The following is a 12,495-nucleotide window of genomic DNA, read 5'->3' on the forward strand; positions in this document are numbered from 1 at the left end:
TAAACGTAGTGAATCCCTAAGCCTATAACTATGGGCTCAATATGGGCCCAACATTTACACTTAAATGGTCATTGAATTCAGCCATCCTGTGAAGATCCTAGGATAATGGACTTAAGTATGATAAAACCTATAAGGTAATCAACCCTGTAATGGTGTCTTACACTTAACCTCTCGGCCCATAATGATCAAACATTGCCTAACAGGGAAGGACCTCTTCTCTAGCTGCAAGGTGTAGTGTCAGACTCTCTACTCGGATGGATCCCGGGAATTAAAACCTTTTGCAAACATTTTTCATAAAACATTAATATATATATATATATATATATATATATATATATATATATATCATATAAGTATATTTTGCAAAACTAAATCTTAAACACAATTGAAATACATTGTCGTCATTTTAGGTTTCAATCGGAGAGAGTGTAAGCCTATCATTTACTTTGTCTGACAAAGGAGCCAACCCTATCACTGTGATCACCCACGCAAGTGAATTCTTAGATTGCCCCAGCATATCCAGGTTTTGACCCTTGATGGATTTCACTGATTGGCATATCAAAGATAGCTCAATTTAACACATAGTGTAGTACCATAATGAAGTCTAGGGGTTATATATAACTTTCCAGTTTTGCTTGTCAATATCCAAGGTCCAGGGCACAACTGGAAAATGGTCCGAGGTCAGTGTTTCATCCAAACACACACTGCATGTGCTTTGGGTCTAACCTTAGTAGATGAAACAAATTGTCCCAACTTCTTTGGCAGCACATCGGTTTTAGCCTTGGCAGGATAAACTCCAACGACTTAGAACATTCTAAAATAACACGTGTCTCATAAGTGTCCAATTTAAGGGGTAATTTCACAGTGTTGTCACACAACAGTGGAATGGGTGATGTGTTGGATGGAATTATTCCTAATTCTTGAATGAGCTTTTTCATCCAAACGACTTCCTTGGCAGCTTCACTTGCGGCAATGTACTCGGCCTCGGTCATGGAATCTACTATGGACCATTGTTTGTTTCTTTTCCAGCTAACTGCACAGGACCCCATCGTGAAGATGTAACAAGATGTAGACTTTTTATCATCTGGGTCTGACTGGATGTTGGCATCGGTATATCCTAGGATCTGTAGTGAACTACCTACCATCGAATACTAAACAAAACTCTTGTCCTTCGAAGGTATTTAAGTATTTTTTCACAACAGTCCAGTGCTCTTGTCTTGGGTTTGACTGGTATATACTTACCACACTCATTGCGTGAATAATGTCTGGCCGATTGCACAACATGGCATACATGATGCTTCCTACGGTTGAGGCATAGGGAACCTCTCTCATGCCCTCAATCTCCTCGGGAGTCTTGGGTGACATGCCCTTGGAGAGAGTGACTTCGTGTTTGAAAGGGACAAATCCCTTCTTGGAGTTTTCCATGCTGTATCTTTTGACTATCTTGTCAATGTAAATAGACTGTGATAATCCTATTATCCTTTTCGATCTATCTCTATAGAGTCAAAGTCTCAGGATATAAGAGGCTTCTCCAAGATTTATCATGGAGAATTGCTGCTAAAGCCATACCTTCACCGTAGTTAACATTCCTACATCATTCCCAATGTGTAGAATGTCATCTACATACAAAACCAAGAATGTAACCTTATCTCCCACTATCTTCTTGTAAACACAGGGCTCATGGAGAATTCCAAGAAGGGATTTTCCTATTATTCTTTTCGATCTATCTCTATAGAGTCAAAGTCTCAAGATATAGGAGGCTTCTCCAAGATCTTTCATGGAGAATTGCTGCGAAAGCTATACCTTCACCGTAGTTAACATTCCTACATCATTTCCAATGAGTAGAATGTCATCTACATACAGAACCAAGAACGTAACTTATCTTCCACTGTCTTCCTATAAACACAGGGCTTATCTGGATTTTGCTCAGAGTCAAACCGGATGTTCTAACTCCTAGAAGCTTGTTTTAATGCATAGATTGACTTCTTGAGCCTACATTTTTTCCTCACCATCAGGAATTATTACTTTAGGTGGTAACTCCATGTAGACTTCTTACTGAAGGTCACCATTCAGGAATGCATTTTTTACATCCATGTAATAGAATTGCAATGAGAATTGTGGAAGTAGAGAAATCAATACCCTTACTGTATTCATCTTGGCAATAGGTGCAAATGTCTCTTGATTATCAACTCCATACGTTTGAGTATAATCTTTTGCACTCAATTGGGCCTAGAACCTTTCAATGGAACTATTTTCTTTCTATTCTATGATGTACATGTCAACACTCTCGGCTGAATAGAGAAAAGAACAAGAATAATTTTAGAGGTGTCAAGAATGAATTGACCCCTACCTCAAAGAGTCTCTTATATATTAAAAGATATATACATTTACAAGAATGCCCATATAGGGCTGAAAGAGTAAAAAATAATAAGATACATAAGTAATATACAACCGGGACTATATTAATAAGGTACATGAAGTCACCGAGCCTCCACACTGCCCCTCAAATTGATGCTTAGACATAAGCATCAGTTTGTCTATAAGAAAGAGATGTCGAACTCTAGTTATAGCTTTGATGAAGATATCGACAATTTGTGGAGATGTGCTCGTGTTGCCTTGATTTGGACTCTTTGGGAAGAAAGGAATATCAGAATTTTTCAAGAGAAGGAAAGGAGCAGTCAGGAATTGAAAGGCTGTGTTAAATAGGGCAATACCTTGGCTGAAGACCTTGGAAATCTTTCATCAATTCTCTTTTAATGACCTTTGGAGAAATTGGTTAGCAGTAGCGAGGTGTTCATCTCTAAAGGACAAATCAATTACAAGCTGGTCTCCTCCATCCGAAGGCTCACTGAAGTTGAACTTTGATGGAAGTAGCATGGGTAATCCAGGATTATCCGGAATGGGGGGTGCTTTGAGAAACGAGAAGGGAGAGATTTTGTTGCTCTACTCAGGTCCCTTGGGAATTGGGGACTCCATCAGGGCAGAACTTTTAGCTGCTGTACAAGGGGTGCAATTTGCAAATCAGTTGGGGGTACAACACCTAACAATCGAGGGGGATTCCAAAGTGGTGGTGGGTTGGTTGAAAAATCCTAAAGAGGCTATGTGGTGTTACATGAATGAAATGAAGAAATTTAGTTGGTTGACAAGGAATATGTTGGTCACTGTATAGTGGGTGGGGAGATCAGCAAATACTTTGTCAGATGTGTTAGCTAAGCAAGGGGTAAATAGGGAAGAATTGTTTTGGGCTCAATTGTGATTCTTGCTTTCCTTTCCTAGTTTACTTGTAAGATTCAAGGAGGGGCTGCAGCTCGCGCCTCTCCCTGGGATGTTGTATGAACTCACTCTAAATTTGCTTCTGGATTTAATAAATCTTTTATCATTCATCAAAAAAGATATCGACAATTTGCATGTTTGAGGCTATGTGAGGAAGCGACATAGATCCAACAATGAAAAGATCTCGGATAAAGTGGTAGTCCATCTCGGTGTGCTTGGTCCTCCCATGGAAGACATGGTTATATGCAATCTTGATAGCACTCATATTGTCTACATAGAGAGGAATCAGAGTAGGAAGCTGAATGCCAAGATCCATAAAGAGAGATCGTAACCAAACAATCTCACTATAAACAAAAGACATGGCCCTATACTCTGCTTGAGTGGAAGACTTGGAGACTATTTGTTGTTTCTTACACTTCTAAGAGATGAGTGAATCACCCACAATGACACACTACCTAGAAGTGGATCTACAAGTATCAGGACAACCGGTTCAATCTGCATCTGCATATGCTCTCAACTGAATAGGAGAGGAGGAGAAGAACAGTCCTTGAGAAGTTGTGCTTCTAACGTATCGAATGATGCGATGAATAGCAGTCATATGAGGTTGATGAGGAGCAGAACCAAATTGACTAACAACTTGAGTAGCATGAGAAATATCAAGCCGTCATATTGAGATGAGGGACCCCACAAGCTGGCGATAGCCGCGATACAAGGCAACTCCGGGATGTAATGGACCTTTAGATTTAGATAGCTTAAGATTTAGCTCTATAGATGTATCCACATGCTTCTCATTATTAAGACCAACAAGTTTAATGGCAGAGGCATATTTCTGTTGACAAACAAAATACCCTCGATCACTACGATGAACTTCTAGTCCCAGGAAATAGGTTAGAGGGCCGAAGTTCTTCATGTGAAAGGAATTATGAATGACACAAAATATTTGTATCCAAGTCGAGAAGTGATAGATGCAGTCCAGCCATCACTATGTATAAGCTCAAAGGGAGAGGTAGCATGCTCAAAAATGTAAGGAAAAGGTAAAGTACGACCCTTAAAGGTCTACAAGGGAGGAACTCTATTCTTAATAAGACTTGGATCAAACAAAAATTTTAATTTCTAAGCATGTATATGACCCAAACATTTATGCCATAAGTCCCAAACATTATTTCTATGACTCGGAAAGGAACTAGAAGTGGAAGAACTGAAATAAGCTGATGATGTTGCTGTTTGAGACTTCTAGAACTCCAATGTAAAACGACAACCCAACCTGCGCCCCTTCCCTTTCACCTTCCTAGTGTTCCGATCTTGAATCAAACATCCATCATGAGAAAAGGTGAGAATGTTATCTTCATCAACTAATTGGCCAATAGAACTAAGATTTGTAGTGAGATTAGGAACAAGAATGGTCTTGGTAAGAGGGAAAGATTTAGTGGGTGAAAGCTTAAGAGACAGATCACTACTACCAATGATGTTTAACTTTTCACCATTGGCAGTAATGAAATATTTGTGATGGGTTTTAGTAAGGTTACTTGGTTGGTGAGGGTAGGCTCCTGTCATGTGGTTGGTAGCTCTAGAGTCAATGATCCAAACATGAGAAGGAGAAGAACAATAATTGGAGAACTCACCAGGTAAGCCAATAGTAGAATAGGTAGAAGAAATAGCAGATGTTACCAGTTGTTGAAAGTTTTCCTCAACCATAGATGCCAGAGAATCACCTTTAACAAAAGAATCACCACCAGTAGTAGATTTCTTACTTCCATGTGCTACAACATCAGTGCCATTCCCATAGGCCATTTCAGCATGAAAACAACAGTCCAGATACAAGGATATTGGAGAAAACCAAATTCATCAATAGTTCCTTCTAGTCCAAGAGGAAAGACAAGTATTCCAATGCTAGAGAAGGTCAAGGGACCCCAATAAAATACCATAAACAGCTTCAGCAATCAAGGACTTGAGTTAACAATCCAAAAAAGGCAAGTTTTAGGACTGTCGAATCTAAAATCTCTCAAATATCAATTCTGAAATCTGAAACAAATAAATGGGTAGCGAGAAATTCCTAGGACGACACCAGATCTAGAGTTATAGGTTGATCGATTCAGCCGATTGAGAGAAAACTGTGGTTTACCAACATGTCAGGCGTCTTTTCCAAGAACAAAGAAGTATCTTGGCTGATTGAAACAGCCCTTAGAAGATTCCAAACCAGAAATTGTGTGTAAGGTTAAAAAGAGCTTGAGAGAACCCTTTGGTCTGGAGTTCAAAGTTGTTGCAGTCCAGAAAAGGAAACCGTACAATATTGCCACCCCAAGAAAGAAGATCAGAACTGCTTCAAAAACTTCACCGAATCCGATGCCGTTTGTAGGGAGAATAGATCAGGTCTAGGCGACACCAGATTTGAAGTTTAGCCTTGAACCAAAGCCTCCCAAGAGAGATCTAATAAAATCTCTCCTATTGGTTGCGCAGAGAAGACTTAACAGAAAAGGGTTGATCAAAACAGCTCTGATACGACAAGATTACTGCTTCTAGTGAGGTTCAAAAGAGAGAGAGAGAGAGAGAGAGAGAGAGAGAGAGAGAGAGAGAGAGAGAGAGAGAGGATATATCAGAGAACAACCTGCTCTGATACCATGTCAACACTCTTGGCTGAATTAAGAAAAGAACAATAATAATTTTAGAGGTGTCAAGAATGAATTGACCCCCACCCCAAAGAGTCTCTATATATTAAAACATATGTACAATTACAAGAATGCCCATATAGGGCTGAAAGAGAAAAGAGAATAAGATAAATAAGTAATATACAACAGGGACTATACTAATAAGATACATCAAGTCACAGAGTCTCCACAGTACATCTATTTACAGCCAATTGGCATTTTTTCATGTGAAAGTTTCATTGACTTCAATTTTGATTTTTTCTAGGTCGTCCATCTTTTGGTCCATGGATTCTCTCCATTGTAGCTGTTTTAAAGCTTATACAATACTTTTGGAAATATAAACAGAAGATAGAGCAGAGAAAAAAGCAAAATATCATGGAAATAAATAATCATGTGATACATAATTTGAGATAGGATAAGGAACACTAGAAGTAGACTAAGTACATTGCCTTTTCCCCTTAAACAAGGCAGTGGGAAGGTCAAGACTACCTTACCTTTTTCCCCAAAAAACAAAAAAAAAAAGAAAATAAAGATTAGCTGGATGGTGAATAGAAACAAAGTTTTAGGCATGGTGTAATTATGGTTTTATTTTCTAGGCCTGGAGGATATGTAGATTCTGCAAGGGTTGAATTGCTAGCAGTACTACAAGGTGTTAGTATGGCTTTATACTAAATCTAGTGACCTAGTGGTGGAAAGGGATTTGACGGTGGTGATGCGGTGGCTCAAAAATAACACCACAGGGTTCTCGGAAATACAGACATATTTAGAGGGAAGTAAAATCTCGACTAGGGAGGTAAGAACAATTGGCAAATAAATACATAGATCAACTAACAACATGGCTGATGCTTTAGGAAACAAGGTATAAGTAGGACTACACTCTATCGGGGGACTACCTCTCAGGGAGAGGAATGTATTATGATTACATGAAAGTAATGAGTGGGATATGTAGCACAGATGCAAGCCTATCAAATGATGTCCTGGATGCAAAGCTGAATATTTTATATCATTCTTTACTAAGACTTGGTAAAATATCTGTATATTGCTGATTAAAAATTAAAGTATTTATTTTATGATTTTCACCATAAATTCAAGAAAAAAAACTCAAATAGTGCCAAACATCCACAATGATAATCAACCTAAAATCAGGCCTTGTTAAACTTCAGGGTCTTTTCTTCATTGGTTGCAGACCATCTGTAACCCTTCTGATGTTATCTAGAAACCTGCTGACATCAGCAAGATCTAGTCTTTTCCTCTATTCAGCACAAAGGTAATAGGTTTACTGATGTTCCAACACCATCTTGGAGTGATCTTAAAGGGAAAATATGCAAATTAAGGTGATATGACCTATTCTCATTGAACCTGCCAATAAATAAGATATACAAGAATATCCCACCAATAATATAAAGGAAAAAGCTAATCTATACTTAAAACAATTAATTTTCCATATATATATATAATTTTTGAAAAGAGGTAACTTCATTTCAAGGCACAAAAAGGGGGAGGGGTATGTACATGAGAAGTTGTACAACCAAAATGTAAAATCCCCCCTTTGCACTATAGAGAAAATCCATCCACCCCAGATTTACCAAGTTTATCAGCCATCAAATTCATTTCACTTGTAATCCATCTAAAGGAGCAGTTCAATAAGCCTGAGAGATCATGAATCTCATGGAGGAAGTGGGAAAATATCCAAGGGCTGAGATTCCTATTGACAGTCCAACCAATCATAATTCTAGAATCTCCTTCCACTGCTACGGATCTGGCTGAGATAGACTTAGCAGCCCTCAAACCAACAAAGAGAGCTCTAACTTCTGCTTCGGAAGCATCTGAGATCCCCATTGGCCCACTGAAAGCCCATAACAGACTGCCATTAGATTTAAGAATAAGGCTGCCTATTCAGCTGCCCCCCTGTAATTAGAAATAGATCTGCAGCTACCATCAAATCTAAGGATAAAATTTGTATTCTGCCTTGGGTTGAGGGTTGAGCAGCAGCAATGGAGATTCTTAGGAGTTGAATTCAGAATGTCTGGAAGACTGCTGTCCAAATCAATGTTCAGAGAACTGGACTGGTCATAGAACCGGAGAAGGGAGAGAGAGGTTCAACCAGGGTCGAACCGTGATGATGTGGCATATATGTATATTATGGGTTATATAAATACTACATATAATATATTTTACAACTTTTAATATACTTAAACATGATATGGATGGCAAATTCCTTAATTTTTAAAGCAAATGACTAAGGTCCAAAGTCTCTTGATTTACATTTTCTTTGAAATACATGTGTAATAAAGTAATATATACAATAAAGTCATTAAATAGCACAAGTAAAGAGGTGGATTAGTGGTAATTAAGTAATATGTGAAAATAAGAAGTCATGGATTCAAGTCTTGTCACACTCATTTCAACTACTTAGTGACCTGGGTGGTTTCATGAAACCAGGAGCATTTCACCAGTTTTTCGGTTAAACCGGACAGTCAGCCGGTTTTCATCGGGTTTTAGACATTAGATTCTTGGGGTGTTATCAAACCGGCCAGGGTATCCGGTTGGGGTCAACCGGTCCGACCGGCAGGTCTGGTCCAGTTTTCTAAACACTGGTCCAAATCATCATAGCTTACTCCTTTGAAATGTTTGCATGATAGCATCCAAGAGAATCACCATTATCATCATCCATGCCTTATCCCAACTATATGGGGTCAGCTACACGAATCCTGTTTTTCCAATCTGGTGTAAAATTCTTCCCTTTAGATCTTCCAAAGTAGATGACTTATTCTCAAAAGTTCTTTTATTATGCTCTAAAATTCCCCACGTTACAGCATGAATAATAGCCTTCCCAAAAACAGGGCCCCTAGTACCAAGTTTCCAAGCTGGCCAATGGATGATGAACTCATAGAGAGAGTTTGGGGGAGCCCTGTAAAAATCATCACCAGGAACCAATTTCAGGAAGAAGTGCCACAAGCGTCTAGCAGCATTACAATTAATAAGGAGATGGCCTATGGATTCACATCCCTCGTACAAATAAGTGCTGGCCCTTTCTTTTCTTCTGATCACGTCACCAGTGTTAATTCTCCATATCACTATATTATAAATAAATTGAATAAAAAACGATAAGAAAACAAAAGGGTGGCTAGCTAACATTGTTTAACACTAGTTTTTTTTTCTCTGAAGAGATTCTACATACCGAGGCTTTTCTTTTTGTTTTCACAGGTGTGGTTACATAAATTGGGATCTGAGCAATCAAATGATTATTGCCTTTATCATGAGAAGGATGATATGTTTTCTCTTGACCTCCAAGCCTCTGAGAGTAAGAGGTTTTTATTTGTTGCTTCTGAAAGCAAAAATACACGTTTTGTCTTCTACCTCGACATCTCTAAGCAAGAAGATGGCCTTGTGGTGTTAACACCTCGTGTACATGGTGTTGACATATCAGTCAGCCATCGTGGAAATCATTTTTTTATCAAGAAGAGAAGTGATGAATATTTTAATTCAGAATTGCTTGTTTGTCCACTGAATGATACATCTGCAACAACAGTTATACTACCACACCGGGATAGGTAATTTGGAAATTGTACTAGCTACTTATAGTCTCCTTAGCATTTATGTTTGTTTGAGAAGGACGTATTTTTTGCAAGTCTTTCTTTTATGGTGGATAAGCATGGATTTGTTAATCAAAAGACGGAAGGGATTAAAAAGCATAATCTATATATTAACATCCTCCATCTTCTCTCAGCAAAATGATAATTTCTTTGCTGTTGTTTGTAATCTTTCAATGTAAAGTGAAAAATAGCAAGAAAGAGGTGTAAAAGCAAGAGAATAACAGTCGGTCAAGAGAAGGAAAAAGGAGAGAAAGAAAGTAAGAAGAAAATGGGTTTCTTCATGGTGAAGAGTCAATTAACTTTCTCTTCACTATTGACCCATGTTTATTATGTTTCAAATATGATAGAAAATTACATTTGTACCCTTGATAAATAAACACATAACATCAAGATTAGACTTTTAACAAGGGTTAATTTACATTGTGCTGAGGTTTTTTTCTGAATTTCCAAGTTAATGTGTGGTCAAGTTCTTGTAACTATTATGTAAAGTGTCTATTGTAACTTCATTGATGAAGGAGAACAGAACTTTGGCAGAAAAGCTACAAAATGGAGACAAGGATATTCCTGCAGTGAATGAACTATCTTGGTTAAATGATTGGGCAGGATATGGAGCAGTTTGATTATCTATGACATTGTTGAACAAGATGATTTGGAGGAAGAGACTTGCGGTTGAAGAGGAAGGGAGGGCCACAGTTTTCCTGTCCCAAGTCATTGCAGGTTTGATTAAAGGATTCGTTGAGGGAGCAATCCATTCGGTACCAGACCAAGCTGGAAGAGTGAGTTGAGAAGGGAATGGAAGCTCTTCTTAATTGAGAAAAAAGTCAATAACAAAGTATGTTTTTTGAGGATTGACGAAGAGTTGGAAGATTGAAAGAGACAAACTATTTGTTTGCCAGTTGGAAGAAATAGACAGGGATGGGTTGCAGTTGCTGAGGTGCTGCAGGAGTACAAAGAAAGGTGTTGGCTGAAAAAAGAAAAGTTAAAGGGTTTGGGGGTAGATAAGAAGTTTCAGGATACAGAGGAACACAAGGGGATTCAGGAGGTGACGATTGAAGTAGATGGTGGTGTGCCAAAGTTTGCTTTGGGAGGAGGTAAGGAAGAATAATATCGACAGTGACAGCAAAGAAGGTTAATGATTGGAAAAGGATTCTTAATGATGTTATGATTATAATTCCAAATGCGGATTCGGCTGTGGCTATTCCTTTTGATGACAGTAAAGCTGTTCTGGACATTGGTAAATCGAAGGCAGAGTTCAATAATGTTGAAACATCGGAAGGTTTGGTGATGGTGGCAAACTGGACACCTTCTTGCAATGAAATTTGAACACCTGGAGTGAGTGTGATCTTGAAGATATTTGATCTACCTTTCAACTTGTGGATGGATCAAGTCTTCGAGAAGTTAGCAGGTGTGTTTGGTGGAATGTTGGAAGATGTTTACATTGTCGACCTTCACGCAGTAAAGATTACAGTTGCAGGCACTAAACAGAATAGGATTCCCCACACGATTTACTTCTTCGCTGAAGGGAGATGGTGGAAACTCTGGGTGGCATCAGAAGCTGAAGCAACCCTGTGGTATGGGAGACAAGAGATTGAAGATCAGGCAGGTAGAGTTTGGTGGAATACATGTGGCACACGCAGTTTGGAAGGTCTGGGGGAGAAGGGAGAGAATAAAGAGATGTTGTGTGTTAAAATCTCGAGACTTAATGAATCCTCTGGTGCTTTTTCAAAAAAGGGCTGTTATAATGCTGCTACTAAGAAGAGGGAGAATGAAAAAGGAGAAGAGGTAGAGAAAAAAATATTTCGAGAGAAAGTTGAGTAACAACTACGGGTTGGGCTAGTTTTTAGTGGATCAACACGTGATCTTCTGAGGGAGCATGTGGACATAGAAAGGGTGACAATCTGGGCCAGAAACAATTGGACCTTAAGCTGTTCTATAATAGTTGGCTCAGGAGTGGTAAACCCTTTGGATTGGAGTTGAAGGGTGGGCCCATTTATTGAAGGAGGTTCAGCCCAAGAGTTTTTTGGGGGTGAGCAGTTTAAAGAAAACAATCTTGAACCAAATACTAAAAGTCTGAGGAAAGAAATAATGGAAGAAGAGAAGATACCTGTAGATGGATTAGGGGTCCTAGAGGATGAAGATGCAATATAGAAGGTGGTGGCAGAAGAGGCCAATTGTGATGCCGAAGGTGGTGGCAGGAGGATGACGGGGGTGAAAATAGGAGTGCAGAAGAGAAGGGGGAGACTCAGGTGGATTGTGAAGACAAATAATATGCAACAAGAGAAAGTGGAGGGCGGTAAAGACATATTGGATGTCATTGGTGTTGAGGGGGAGGAGTTCTGGAATGATTTGAATGGGATGATTGGGGAGAGAAAAAGATGACAGTAGAAGAAGTGAATGGAAAAAAGACGATTAAGGTTTTACTAAGGAAGGATGAAAATAGAGCAGAAGAAGAGGGGGAAATCAGTTAAGGAGATGAGGTGATTAGGACTATAGGAGCAAAGGAAACAATAGATGTGGAGAAGTTAGTGGGGAAGGGAGAAGAGAAGAAAGGAGGCGAGCAAGAGTTAGGGATTGAGGAAAGGGGAAGAGAGGAGGAAGGAGATAAGATTGGAGAGGGAGTTTGAATATACAAAGGAACAAGTACAGAACTTTTCTCTTTGAAGAAAGTAGAGAGGGAAATCCAAGGAAGTCAGCAAAATTGTGGGGCTGTTTTTCTTAGGAGGGGCAGAGCTTGTGAAGGAAGCATTCAGATCAGTGGTGGAAAAATGGGAAAAAAGATAGTGCCGCCTGCTGTTGTGCTTGATGGAAATTCTGACAATTCTTTCACTGAAGAAAGGGAAGGAGATGGCGGGGATGTATTCAAGAAACAGGAAGAATTTTCTGAGGGGATGGTGGGTTCAGATAAGGGTCAGAAGCCAGTGGGGAGTCTGGAAGAAGCCGTGGAAACATTTAGAGCTCAAAAGAATAGAAAAAGTCAGCAG

General features: G+C 39.1%; 1 protein-coding gene across 3 annotated transcripts in view; it reads left to right on the top strand.

The window, feature by feature from the left end:
• The window catches only part of LOC148860815 (Prolyl oligopeptidase family protein), a 111,393-nt gene that overhangs the window by 21,001 nt on the left and 77,897 nt on the right, over positions 1 to 12,495 (top strand). For 2 of the 3 annotated variants that reach the window (XR_016113253.1, XM_088986222.1), the window contains exon 4: positions 9,126 to 9,472. The exons of the other annotated variant lie outside the window; for it this stretch is intronic. Coding sequence is in view for 1 of the 2 variants with exons in the window: in XM_088986222.1 (XP_088842348.1) it covers positions 9,126 to 9,472 (347 nt within the window). In the remaining variant the exon portion in view is untranslated. The remainder of the gene's footprint in view (positions 1 to 9,125; positions 9,473 to 12,495) is intronic. 3 annotated transcript variants of the gene reach the window in all.

The sequence above is a fragment of the Nelumbo lutea genome, chromosome 4 (assembly GCF_056320005.1).
Source record: "Nelumbo lutea isolate HS-2025 chromosome 4, American lotus-T2T, whole genome shotgun sequence".
Classification (NCBI taxonomy): Eukaryota; Viridiplantae; Streptophyta; class Magnoliopsida; order Proteales; family Nelumbonaceae; genus Nelumbo; species Nelumbo lutea.